The sequence below is a fragment of the Lepus europaeus genome, chromosome 6 (genome assembly GCF_033115175.1).
Source record: "Lepus europaeus isolate LE1 chromosome 6, mLepTim1.pri, whole genome shotgun sequence".
NCBI classification, from domain to species: domain Eukaryota; kingdom Metazoa; phylum Chordata; class Mammalia; order Lagomorpha; family Leporidae; genus Lepus; species Lepus europaeus.
Window position 1 is genome coordinate 115,837,040 of NC_084832.1, and position 14,767 is coordinate 115,851,806.

Sequence of the window (14,767 nt, forward strand, 5' to 3'; positions counted from 1 at the left end):
TATGTGATTCACTAGAAACCATACTGACCTCTTACACATCAATCTATGCATCTTTACTTCCACTACTATTCCTTAATCCAGGCCAGCGTCACAATAGTCCCTGACCACCACAATAGTCATCTAACCACTTTGTCTGCTTTCATCTCTTCCTCTACTAAAATCCACTCTCCAAAAATATGGTCAGAGTGACCTGCTTAGAAAGGTAAATCAAATCACGTCACATCCGGTATGAAACCATGCTATGGCTGTATTCTGTGCACAGAATAAATCCACATGCCTACCGCTATAAAGCCATGAATGATGTGGCCCTTGCCTTCTTCTTTGGCATTATCTCCTCAATTTTCTCTTTTGCCAAAATGCTTGAGTTCCTTTTTTAACTGCTATGCAAACTTGCTTCCACCACAGGGCCTGTGCATGTCAACTGCTTCCCTCAGAAAACTGCTGGAGACCACGGATTCTCCACTTTGGCACTATTGATATCTGGGCCAGGCAATGGTTTCTCTGTGGACCTGTCTTGTGTGGCATCTCTGGCCTCTATCTTCTAGATGCAGGTACCTTGACTCACCCCAACCACTAGTTAAAAAATCCCTCAAAACATCTCCAGACACACATCTTCAAATTTATCTTGGTGAAGCCCAATCATCCTCAACTGAGTACTGCAGTCATGCTTACTTAATGACCAGCCTAGGTTCTAAGAAACGGTGCTACTGGGATATTCCATCACTGCACGGACATCACAGAATGTTCTTCACAAACTAAGACAGCACCAGTGGTACCGGTGACAGAGTCTCATCAGACCACCATCGTACATTCAGTCCCTCATTGACCAAAACATTGCTATACGACACATGCTTGTACCTCAAATGTCAGACTTTTTAAAACATTATTTATCTGAAAGAGAGGGGTATGGAGAGGGAGTGAGGAAGGGAGAGAGGGAGACAAGGAGAGAGGGAGGGAGGGAAAGGGAGAGAGGGAGGGAGAAAGAGAGAGAGGGAAGGAGAGAGAGAGGGAGAGAGGAAAGGAGGGAGAGAGGGAGAGAGGGAGGGAGGGAGGGAGGGAGAGAGGGAGAGAGGGAGAGAGGGAAGGAGGGAGGGAGGGAGTGAGGTAGGGAGGGAGAGAGGGAGAGAGGGAGAGAGGGAAGGAAGGAGGGAGGGAGTGAGGTAGGGAGGGAGAGAGGGAGAGAGGGAGAGAGGGAAGGAGAGAGAGGGAGGGAGGGAGAGGGATAGAGAGGGAGATCCCATTCACAAGCAGGCTCTTCTTTCATTCATTTAGCACACATTCACTAGCACCTTCCATGTGTTTCACACCATTCTTAGCGCTGGAACTACTATAAATACAAGTCCCAAGAGAATGCTGGTCCTCCTAGAGCGTAACTTTAAATGGAAGAGAAAATAAATAAATTAATACACACACTCTGATCCACCCAGATGGTAACTTAAAGGCTAGGTCCTCGGAGGTCCTTTTCTGAACACTGAAACTACAGAAAGCATCACGCCTCACGTTCTATTGCATCGCTCAGTTCTTACACTGTTCATAGAAGGCACAGCACTAGAAGCTGAATTCTTATTGATATAGTCATTTATTTATAGTTATCTCCCAGTAGAGTATGACTCCGTGGTAAGAGTAAACTAATTTGTATTCAACATCACATCCTCAGCATCTATAGAACAACGCACATGACAGACATCTGAAAACTACTGGTTGAATGAATGAAATACATAAGCTTAAAATGGAGAAAGCTCCTTGATTAGTCACTAATGTATGATTCTATGCACAAGGGTATGCTTCTTAGGATTTCTTAAATTAAAGATGATCACAAACACACTGACATAATAATCTTAAAATGCGCAGAGGCTGATATTTCCCCAATATTGTTTCATTCAACTCAAATGAGGTAGATACATGGCCTGACATCAAACCAACGAAATTAAAGAAAACCATTGGGAGCTATCATCCAATTCAAGAAAAGGTAACAAGTAAACTCAGTCAAGAAGGAAAAGTCTTAGAATTTTAAAAAAGTAAGCTAGACATGTTTCTTCCCTCAAAAAAAATTACAAGAATTTTTTTTCTAGCTCTACCAATAGGGTAAGTCTGAGTGAGCATGTGCCGAACTGTACATCTCTTTCTCTTATTCCCACTCTTATGTTTAACAGGGATCACTTTTCAGTTAATTTTAAATGCCTAAGAATAACTGTGTGTTAATTCAACCAATGGCATTAAGTAGAACAAAAAAATACTAAAAGGAATAAAATAGTAAGTTGTTCCTTGACAGTCAAGACAAGGGCTGATAAAGACATTGTTTCTCATAGTGTCCATTTCACTTCAACAGGTTTCCTTTTAGGTGCTCAGTAAGCTGTCACCAATCAGGGAGAACATATGCTATTTGTCCCTTTGGGACTGGCTTATTTCACTCAGCATCACGTTTTCCAGGTTCCTCCATTTTGTTGCAAATGACCGGATTTTTTTTTTTTTTTTACTGCTGTATAGTATTCTATAGAGTACATGTCCCATAATTTCTTTATCCAGTCTTCTGGTGATAGGCATTTAGGTTGATTCCATGTCTTAGTTATTGTGAATTGAGCTGTAATAAACATTGAGGTGCAGACAGCTCTTTTATTTGACAATTTAATTTCCTTTGGGTAAATGAACTTTACTAAGTTGAAATTTTCAATGGAAATGTTGCTGCTTTCAACTGGTATTCTACTTAAACCATCTAAAAACCACTGTTGCCTCTAAAAGTCCTGTGTAATGAAAGAGACTCTACCAGACTGCAAGTTTTAAGAAGGCAGGCTTCTTGTCTTCTGCATTTGCTACTACGCTATCTCCCAGGCTAGCATCCAAGAAGGCACATAGCAGTACATGTTTCTTTCATGAAATGAAAACATAAAGAGTAATAATTAAGTTACTCTAGGGTTACAACTAAAGCTCCTCTTAGAAGCACTGTTGTTACACGAGGGCAAAGAGGCAGAGCTTGCATCAAAAGGCAAGAATGGAAATGGCATTATCCCATTTCATCGAAAAAACGGTTGTTAAATTACCCAACTGCCAAACACCTAGGAATCGGTCTTTCTCATCAAGAAAGAATGTAATCAGACTTTGATTAAATTCAGCTATATATTTTCCACTAAAGTTGGAATCAATTATAATTGTGTAAGGAATACTATAATCGGTATAGTAACACTAGTTAATACAAGACTGAGAATAAATTAGTTTATATTCTTAGGTACACTGCAAATACAGTAAGCATTCTTACCTTTTCCTAGTTATTTATGATTTTCTGGCTTTAATCAAGAGGCAGAGATCCAGAAAGAGAGAGAAAAGGGAAGGAAGAGAAAGTAAGCTCCCATCTGTGGGTTCACTCCCTAAACGCCAGAAACAGCCAGGGCTGAGTCAGGCCAAAGCCGAGACCTGGGGACTCAGTTGAGGTCTCCTACGTGAGAGGCAGGGACTGGGCTACCTGAGCCATCACTCATTGCCTCCCAGGGTCTGCAGGGGCAGGAAGCTGGAATCGAGAGGCAGAGCTGTAACTACAATCCCAGTAGTGCCTTTACTGCAGTGCCAGAAGCCCACCTCTATGGTTTCTCCTGAAAAAATTGTGCTGTGCCCATGTGGGAGAACTTTCTTTCTTTCTCTCTCACTAACTCTGCATGTCAAATAATAAAAAAAAAATTGTGCAGTGGTTTTCGCTTCAATATCCTTAAAGACAAGTCTTGGTTCAGGCTTAAATATGCCTACAACAGAGAGCCTTTCATTGTAAGGGTGAATGCCACTGGAGTGAAATGAACCACTTGACAAGTGATGGTCTTTATCACTGTGCCCCATAGTTGACTGTTTTCTTTCTGGGGAATTCTGAAAGAGATGCATGCATTATCATTTCCTTAGTGAAAGCAAAGGCCATTCCTGTTACCTTTTTGGAAAAGGATGGCTCTATAAAACATCTTCCAGTTTCATATTTTTCTTAATCTTTTGAAGCAGATTATAATTTTAGGGTATGTGAAAAGGACTGATCCAAGTAGAAAGTATCTTGGGTGCAGACTAGAGGGGTCCTTTGTTCAGCTAGTCTAGAAGTGTTTCTGGGGATTTCAGAGATCAGACCGTCTTTTTTTTTTTTTTTTTTTTTTTGACAGGCAGAGTGGACAGTGAGAGAGAGAGAGATAAAGGTCTTCCTTTTCCGTTGTTTCCCTCCCCAATGGCCGGCGCACCATGCTGATCTGAAGCCAGGAGCCAGGGGCTTCTCCTGGTCTCCCATGTGGGTGCAGGGCCCAAGGACTTGGGCCATCCTCCACTGCACTCCCGGGCCACAGCAGAGAGCTAGACTGGAAGAGGAGCAACCGGGACAGAATCCAGCGCCCCGACCGGGACTGGAACCCGGTGTGCCGGTGCCACAGGCAGAGGATTAGCCTGTTGAGCCTCAGCACCGGCCAAGACCGTCTAATTTGACTGCAGAGAGACTGCTGAGGCTCATGGGAAAAGACTCCAGTGTTTGAAGCCAGGCAGAAGAAGTAGGTTGAAATCCTGACTGTGCCACAACTGAAGTGTGTGGTTTAGGGAATATTAATCTCTCAGAAAAAAATGACTTTGTTTCAACAATTTTGTAAGGAACACTGTTAAGATTCCTGTAGGGAGATGTTTATGAAATGTTAAGTGTTACATAGCAATCTGCAACTTTTTCTTTAAAATAAGCAGATGTGGAAATGAGTCAAAGGAGGTAATCTGAATGCCACAAGTCCTTAGAAGAATCAGTCACATAACAAATATCATTTTGGCCACACTAGTACATATATATCATGTTGATATATATATATATATATACACACACACACATACACACATATATATATATCATATATATATATATATATATATATATATGGGAGGAGAGAGAGAGCACACCAGTACATGTTAATATATCAGGATCGAGACAGAGAGACACAGAGAGAGAGAGAACCTTCCATCCCCAAATACCCATAACTGCAAGGGCTAAGCCAGGCCAAAGCCCAGGATCCCAGAACACAACTGTGATTTCCCACCATGATTCAGGAACCCAGGTATTTGAGCTGTCACCTGCTGTCTTGCAGGGCATGTGCATCAGCAGGAAGCTAAAACGGGAAGCTGAGCCAGACTTGAACTCAGTCACTTCGATACGGGAGGTGGTTGGCCCACGTGCGTGTTTGACCCACTGTCCCACAATGCCCACCCCTCCATAAATCTTTTAATGTTAGGGTCTTCTCACATCTCGAAAAATGAGTATTTTTAAAGCGTATTAATACATTTTTAGATGGGAAAAATGTTGAGGACAGCATTTTTTTTTTTCAAATACCATATAAAACCCACAATAAATAAGGGAAATTTGAGTACTTCACATCAGGTGTAAAAGGAGTCATTCAGCAACTGCTGCATATGTAATCAGTGCAAACTAGGTATAGGACTGGAAGGACTGGAACATCAATACACAGATCGACTGAGATCCAGTGGCCTCCTGTTCTCTTCCCATCACAGCCGTGTTTATGCACCGGCATGAGGCCACTGGCATCCTGAGACAGAGCAATTGACTGCTTCATAAAACACCTACTCAACTTGTTGCTCTGATAGACATTGCCAAACTTATTTTGAAAACTCATATTCTGTGCACCAGCAGTCTTTCTTTAGTTCTTGCAAAGTAGTTTTTACAAAAAGTAAAAACATTACTCATAAGCAACTACAGAGGAGTTATAAAACACGCTCAGTAGACGACAAACATTCAACATTGACTTTATTTAGAAGTAAATGACTACATGTTATGCACCTTCCTTATGGTTGACTCTCGCATTGAACAAATTCCAGATCCAACAGTTCTCTCAGAAAATAATCAACATTTCCAACCCCTTTGTAAAAAAATGTGCAAACAGGCATGATTTGGGTTAATGTGCAAATGTAACAGTCACACAGGCACTATTAGCGAACCCTGTGACTCTTCAATAGTCACTGGATTTTAAAAGAATGGGTTTAAAATAAAGCTCAAAGCGATAGGACTCCTTAAACATCGAAATGCTAAGATTTTGGCTGGCGCCGTGGCTTAACAGGCTAATCCTCCGCCTTGCGGCGCCGGCACACCGGGTTCTAGTCCCGGTTGGGGCGCCGGATTCTATCCCGGTTGCCCCTCTTCCAGGCCAGCTCTCTGCTATGGCCCGGGAAGGCAGTGGAGGATGGCCCAAGTCCTTGGGCCCTGCACCCGCATGGGAGACCAGGAGAAGCACCTGGCTCATGGCTTTGGATCAGCCTGATGCGCCAGCCACAGCGGCCATTGTAGGGTGAACCAACGGCAAAAAGGAAGACCTTTCTCTCTGTCTCTCTCTCTCACTATCCACTCTGCCTGTCAAAAATAAAAATAAAAATAAAAGAAATGCTGAGATTTTAATTTCATGTTATACATTTAAAAAAAAAATCCCAAGTTTCCCTTGCTAGATTTTCTACCTGGGGTCTGACACCTACTCGAAGGCAACTGACATGTTTCTCAACCTTCGAACGATATGTAAACAGACTCTTTCTCATCATATACTGAGCCCATATATCAGTTTTACCTCAAAATTTTACTTGTCACCTAAGAGATTGCCTACTTTCACCTGCAGGTTGAATCCACACAGCCTAGGATTTTTATTCCTGGGCTCTGTAATGCTACAGTATTGTTGAATGGATTATTTCCTGGAATTCATTATTGGCAGTTTCAGAATTGTTGAACTGAATTCAGAATTGTATCTTCTAGAAAGTACAAAATTGTAACCTTTTTTTTTTTTGGTATCAAATGCAGATGAGTGTGTTCCTGAACACCAGCTACAACACTTTGGTGCTTACATTAATACACTGTCACCAGGGCTAGAAGGGGGTCCCCCAAGAGGCAACAAGCGGAAACAACCCAGGCTCTAAAGCAACTCTTCGGGGGCAGTGTTTGGTCTCGCTGGTTTAGACATGAACCATAGTGGAGCACCAGGGCTCAGGAAGCAGCTCCAGCTCTATAATCCAGCTTCCTGCCAATGTGCATCTTGGGAAGCAGCAGTGGTATCTCAAGCAACGAAGTTCCTGCCACCCCTGTGAGATCTGGATGTCTTCCAGCGTCAGCCAGGCCCAATCCCCGATGTTGCAGGTATGTGGGGGAATGAACCAGTGGATGGGAGCTATTCTCTCTCTGTTTTTCTATCTCAAAGAAAACATAATAAAATAAAATACATCTTCAAAGAAGGCATTTAAACAGGCAACTTGAGCGTGACCTGCCTAGAGAACCATCTTTTAAAATTCCCTGCTTTTTTATAACCTTACCAACACAGAAATATTTGAGAAAATTTCACAGGCAGATAAATATATTCTAATTCTAAAAATATGCTTTAAGTCAGCAAAATACGGATTTTGCAATGACTTTTTAAAAAGTGAGTGATCTGTTTGGGTTAGTCCACACTGTCATGCATTCCCGGGTACCATCCTCAGGTGAAGCACCTTTCAGTGTGATGGAATTTCATGCCTGCCAAAGCAGTGCGTGTGGCACCAGGAAGCTACCGAAGATATTTCTTCACCTCTCCCACCACCATTACCCACTGCCTCTCCTACAGAGAAGCACAAAAAAGCTCATAATCCCACCAGTTCCACTGTATGGCTGATGAGAACAGAAGAAACAAACAATTCTTTCAGGCAGCTAATCAGTTTATAGCATGTATCGGCAGTTCGCTGTGGGCAGACATTTTTACTCAAGCTGTTTTGTTCTGCAGAACCTGGATCTCATATCCTTTCTTGTGTGATCTTTAGAAGACTGCTTCTAATGTAACTTTAAAACCTCATTACTTCACATTTCCAAAGAACCAGAGCATAAAATGGTATGAATTCTACCAGGCAACATCATCTAACATGAAAAATAATTTGATGCCCTTAGAAGTAGGTGACCTTTACTATCTCTCATTGTTAAAAAAAAAAAAAAAAAGGATTGATTTTAAGTGAGTGTGACAACTATTCCTTGATCGCTAAACTATCCACATCAAAAGCTATTTATTCCCATTTTAAGCGTTTATCATTTTTACTTTTTAAATATTAATGCGATGCTTCTCTAAACTTTTGAAAGTTAGGATTCTGTTTTTGTCAAAATGCCCTCTGAACGGAATTCACTGACTGTAACTTAAAATCAGCACTTAAGAAGTGACTCCAGTGTTACTTGGCTATAATTCACACATTCAAGAAAGGCATGCACAAAACTAATTAAAAATTAGATGAAAACTGACCAGTGACAATGGCGCAGAGTTTCTATCTGCCAGAAGACCCAGTAAATGCTACAAAGTACGTGAACTCACCAAACTGTGCAAAAACGCTACTTAAGTATGTTCATTTAAATTACCATTAATAAATCCTCCATTCCTCATCATGCATAACTTCACATTTTCAGACTTCTCAGAGAAAATGCTGACACAAGTCCTTCCTCCTTCCAGCCAAGAAAACAACACATGAGTCCCTGAGACTACACCTTTATGTGCCTCCGAACAAGTAGCTGTGAAAACAACCCAGGCATTGTTCTGGTCTGACTTCTTCGGAGGTGGTATAAGAACCACATTCCTGGGCACTGCCTAACCTTTGTGCCTGACCCTCCAAGAACCTCTAAGTCAAATACATTTACCCCCAGAGGGCAGCTTACTATTGTAGCCTCTCCACCTTCCAGCCACCTCTGAACAATGCAGAGTAATTGCAACTGTCACGGGCAGTCAGCAGGAAAAGTAACCCAGCACTATTTTCCCAGTTTACTGCCAAACCTGAGCCCAGCACCTAATAACCATGCCCCCAGCAGAAGAAAGCTCTGCAGTTGCTTTTAAAATGCATCAGAAAACAGTTTTTTGAACAGAACCAGAGGACAATAACCAAACTTGTGCTCTGAATGTGAAGCTTAAAAAACTCAAAATTAAAGACAGAAACTTCTTTTGTGAAGGTACTGTAGCTTCCTAAACTACCCCCAGGCAAGCCTGAAAGGCCAGATGAGCTTCTTTCCTCTAAGCTTATCATCGCTGTTGTTGCTGCTTTTAAGTTTGACTTGTGAAGGAAAACGAGGGAGGGAAAAAAATGTTTGTCCTCCAATGGAATCAGATCACAAGGCTTGCAACAGGCAGTCTTCAAGGCTCCACTCTCAGTTATTACCTGGGTCAGGGAGAATAAAGGACCTTGGAGAATACATCCTATGCCTCAGGTGCAAATGGGTTTAAAACCCTCAAACTAGCAGAAAGGGCCTGTGGTCTCCCAAAGTGCCCCTTCTCCATTCTCCTTAAACTTTGTCTTCCAGCTCTTTAAGGCACACTGGTTATTATTCATTTGACTTTGCTACCAACAGATTCTGCTGAGAGAATTTGTTGATTGGCACCCACTCGTTCTCATATTATCCACAGCCTGCAAAAGAGAGCACTGCAAAGAGTTGGTGGAAAATGGCATTCCAAGATACATTTATTTTGGTGCAAAAAAGTTTGAGATGCATGCATCATTTTCAATAACACTTATTTTGCACGAACTTTTTGAAGAACTCTCATACGTGCAATTCCAGGGTGAACCTGGATGAGAAATGAACCATTCAGCCAAATGTTTTCTGGAAGTTTCCTATTATCTGGGTGCTACTGCTATGCAGGTGAAATACTGGAGGAGACTGAGGTTTTGCCTTTTTCTCAGATATCCTAATGTAGTAGAGACTATCGCCTCTCTTACTGGGAGAACACGTGCACAAACGTACGCAAAAAAGTTATTTACAGATATTTCTACATGGATATTAATATAAATTTGATATTATTTGTATAAAAATTAAGAATCTACTAAATTATACACAATAATGTATAACAAAACATTTCAATATTGATGACAAAAGTGTCCCGACTTTCTCAAAATTAATCCTACTTTCAAACTTAGAATCATTAAACAACCTATTGGCCACAAAAAGAAAACTCATGGGTCACCCACTGCACTCTAAGAAAACACACTTAAATTAATTAATAGGATCATTTGCTTCTATTTTTATATGAGGAAATTAAATGTTCTCTCTATGTAGTATGAGAAATATACTGTTAGGGATATTTAGTGTCTTCTTTAGTCCATATACACTTTTCCTTAGTTGTATCTAATTGCTAATTCAGGTAAAATCAAAGCAAAAATGCTGCCCTTCCTGGTACAAAACAACCCTGGATTATGCCCTTTCCAATAACAATTTCTGTTTTTACATGTAGGAAATGCACATGGATAATTTCAAAACGTCCAGTGTACAAAATCATCTTTCAAGATGCAGTTATTAAACTTTGCTGTAGGTACTTTCAGACTTACGAGATAAATAATTAAAAAGAAAACGATGCGAGTCAAAAGCATGCTGAACGGATCGTGGGGTTATTCTGCTAAAAACAACATGACACTGACCCTATGAGGCCCAGGAACAAACCAGGAGAGAAACAAGCCGACACTTCTTGCAGGCTTGAACAAGGGGACATCCAAGAGAAAAACACGAAGAAGAAGAAGGAAGGGGCAAGTGGATGGTATTATCATTCACATTCCTAATATCAATTTTGTTTTGATACATTTTTTTGTCAAAATAATGACCCATATATTACCTTTTATTTCGCCAAAGTTCCCTGATCCCATTGCAAGAAGCTTGTCTTTCCAGTCCTTTGAGAGTAGCTTTTCAATACTGGGGGTTTCTGCATAAAGAAAAAAAAAAGAAAAGAAAAGAAAGTAAGCAAATCAACATGACTGTCTTTACAAAGGAGCTCATTAAAAGTCTATCTGCTAAAAATAAGGCCATCTCTATCCTGGCCCCAGTTCATAATGACTTCATCAACAAACTGATAACAGGGGAGGGGAAAAAAAAAAGAATGTGTTTTGTCACCTGCTGTTTCAAAATCATTAGCTTTTTCCTCTTGCGGAACAAAGCCATACTAATTCTTTATGACAATGGGTGCATATAAACCTGCAGTTCATTGTTTTTCAATTTGGTGAACAAATTCTTGCTATAATGGATGCTTGTCAATTTCAGGGTGTTAGTCTGCAGTCAAAAAATAATTATGTTGATAAAATGCAGAGTTAAAAAAAGGCAAAGAATTAGCTCTTAAATCTGCTACATGTAATTATATCCCTCTGTGTGTTTACAATTACATCCACTTTATAATACGTGTTTAACATCGTGTGGTGGTAAGCACGCTGTGGCAAGAGTTGCCAGTACCACGAACATTATACAAAAAAAAAAAAAAAAAGTTGGTATAAAAGCAGCTTTAAAAAAGAATGCAAAATCTAGAGGAGCAACGCCTATAAGGGAAACCTATTATTTGCTTATTTTAGATTTGTATCACATTCTTTTTAAAATCCCCTCTACTGGGGACTTGACACACAGATTTTAGAGAGAAAGATATTTGCTTCCATATATCACATGGTTTTTGACCTCTCCTTTTATATTGAATTTTAATGTATAAGTAAATATAAATGCTAATAAAACCCCTAAACATTAAACCCAGTTCCAAACAATGTAATTGTATATTCTTCTCAGCCTTTAGATGGGTACACAATTACAATGGCTTGCAATTCCACGATTAGCACTGCATTCAGATAGAAAATGGAGTGTAGTAAAAGATAAGTGTCCCAGTATGTGTCATCTAAATAACAATACCCACACTTATTATCTGCATCTAAGACATACATTGCCACTCTGGAAATGGTGTTTGTGTGTATTCGTGTTTGTTCAGGCGTTTTTTTACCCCCTACTAGGAGCATAAAGAGAGTACATGTTAACTTATCAAAGGAACCTTCTGTCCTTGAGACCAGAAGATTATTAGAAACTGGTTAATTCTCCCCACAGTAACATTCATTTCTTCATCTACAACTTTGGCTAACACTATCTTATTTTTTCTTCCCCAACGTTTCATCTTAACAGCTGTCACCTATCAAAATCACAAAGCCCACGTGAAGTTTGCCACAAAGCAGAGGTGCAATTTGCCTTGGAAAAATTGTAACAATATGGAGCACTTCTTTCTCAGATGTCAAAAACTTATGGGAAATCAAATGGTGAAAAGCAGTGAATGACTACTGTGTTACAAAGTCTATACATATGGTGCAAATACACACACACAGACCACAGCCACTGCATGCAGATTTACCTATGGAATGTGTGAAATATGTTTTTTTTTTCTTTGTGACAACATTTATCTCTGATTTTCACATTTAAGGAAAAAGGGATCTCGCACATTTTTACTTCTACTTTTCCTTAAAATATCCCCATGTATGTATCATGCTGTTTTGAAAATGGTCCCAGCAATCCTATGAGTAATAAAACAGAGTAAATATCTTCATACCGTAATCAATATTTCTGCTCAGTGAGGCTTTAAAAGTAACTTTGAAATACTTCTGCAAGGATTTCCAATCTTTCAACATTCCCAGTAAACACTCTGTGAGTGAAATCATTTCTTAAACCTTATCAGAGTGGGTCAAACAAACATCACTGTTTCTTTTTTCCAGCACTCTACAAAAATTCTTGAGTAGCATGTAAACAGGGCACAGCCAATATGGTATTTGCAATAGAGCACTGTCAGTCATTAAAAGCTAACAAACCTTTGCAAAGCAGGAATGCAGCAATAGAAATCCATTGTGCACTAACAATAGGCCCCTGAACCTCCCAGCACCAAAAGCAGACCATTTTACTTTTAAGGCTATTGTCTGCCAAGCCCATGACAAAGCTTTTCCCCTGCAGCTAGACAAAATATTCACTGTAGTGTGCTCATAAAGAAACAGAAGTCTTCTGTCTAAGTTGCAGAGTTAAAGAAACAGCCGCCAGATTTCTGAAACCTGCAGAACATTCCTGGCCTCTTTATTAACTAGCATAAAGATACACAGAGCTACTTTTTTCTCCCCCAACTACCTGATTTTTATATGCACTACAGAAGAATGCTGAACTTCTCTAAAACCGAGTTATCTGGAAGGTGGAAAATCAGCGACATATCTAAACTCAGGGTTGTCACCTGTGGGTGAATAAAGATACGAAACACTTGTAATTTAGAGGAGGAATATCCTTTAAATTCAGACTTGAAAATACTTACCGGGCAGTCTGTGTACCCAGGGACTAGATGTTTTTAACTATATTCTCTTATTTAATTATAGCAACCGACTCAAGAGTAACGGGAGGTTACTGTATTTGTTTTCTGCATCACCAAAAATACACCTAAGAACGACAGGACCTGTCTGAGATATCACAAAATCTAATGGGCAGAATTGAGGTCTTGAATGAAGTATTTTCCCTACAAATCCCTAACTTACTTATCAGTAAGCAAATGAGAATGGCAGCTACTAGTTTGAGGGCTAAAGGCTAAGCTGGGTCTGGGCTCCTTCACTTGCGGCATCTAACACTTCAGGCAATAACCTTCTCATTTAAATGTGGCTACATCAGTTTTACCATTTACGGAACTAAACCTTGGTGAAATATCATGATTTGGCCAATATGATGCCAAATCAAATCTTCTGGATCCCAAAGTCTCTCCTGTTTCCAGAGTATTCTCTCTCTCTCTCTCTCTCTCTCTCTCTTTCTCTTTCTCTTTCTCTCATTTCATCTGTGAAATAATCGTAGCTACTAGGAAAATTCTACTGAAGAGATAAAGTAAAATATTGAAAGGAAAGTCAATTTTCCAGAGACACATGCACAGATCAGTAGCAATTATGAGATTACAGGGCAAGGCATTTTACAGTTCTTAGTCTCCTCAGAACGTGGTCCATCTGCATGACTGGGCACTTCAGCCTTCTAGACAACGTAATGAGTACCCACAATTAGAGCAGAAATACACAACGGAATGGTTCATCTTACTGATACAATAGAGGGAATACCGGGCTGTAGATCATACTCACTGGGTTCCCACCAAGACTTTGACCCTGGCTAGCTGGGGCAGGGCGAGGGATACCAAAGCAGGTTACCTCTCCCAGTTGAGCCCTGCACCTGCATCTGTGAAAAAGCAACAGCTTCAAGTCAGTCTCCCACCTGTGGCCTAGTGATTGCCACAGTTTCAATCTGTTTCCATCCACAGTTCCTGAAGAAATGATCTCTTTAATAATGGACACGCAGCACTAGCTGCAATTCTCTGACAAGAGTAAAGATCCCACAGAAACTCAAGATTAGAAATGTTTCAGACCAAGTGGCAAAATTCCAATATTTACAATACATCTGGCTCATTAATGTGTGAATAAAGTGAAATCCGACACAATTACATAATTGCCGCTTCACTGTGTATGGGGTGGGAGGCAGCATTTATCTATCACATATTTAATTTTTGAAAGTAGTTTTTTAAAATGACAGATTCTCCTTTATATTATAAATATAGCACTTATATATAGAGTTACATGCAAGCATTCAAGTGCCACATTATCCATTATTTTCATGTTAAGAAATACCATGTTTTTAATTTATTTTAAAAAATTCTTTTGAGTCAGGCATTTGGTGTAGTGTTTTTTGTTTTTGTTTTTGTTTTTGTTTTTTTGACAGGCAGAGTTACTGAGAGAGAGACACAGAGAGAAAGGTCTTCCTTTTCCGTTGGTTCAACCCCCAAATGGCCGCCATGGCCGGCTCTGGGCCAATCTGAAGCCAGAAGCCAGGTGCTTCTCCTGGTCTCCCATGCGGGTGCAAGGCCCAAGCACTTGGGCCATCCTCCACTGTACTTCCGAGCCACAGCAGAGAGCTGGCCTGGAAGAGGAACAACCGGGACAGAACCAGTGCCCCAACTGGGACTAGAACCTGGGGTGCCAGCGCCACAGGCGGAGAATTAGC

General features: G+C 40.4%; 1 protein-coding gene across 7 annotated transcripts in view; it reads right to left on the reverse strand.

The window, feature by feature from the left end:
* SOX5 (SRY-box transcription factor 5) overlaps positions 1 to 14,767 on the reverse strand; it is a 786,191-nt gene that overhangs the window by 220,314 nt on the left and 551,110 nt on the right. For all 7 annotated transcript variants that reach the window (XM_062194939.1, XM_062194941.1, XM_062194940.1 and 4 more), the window contains one exon: positions 10,584 to 10,670. In XM_062194939.1, coding sequence (XP_062050923.1) covers positions 10,584 to 10,670 — 87 coding nt within the window. The remainder of the gene's footprint in view (positions 1 to 10,583; positions 10,671 to 14,767) is intronic.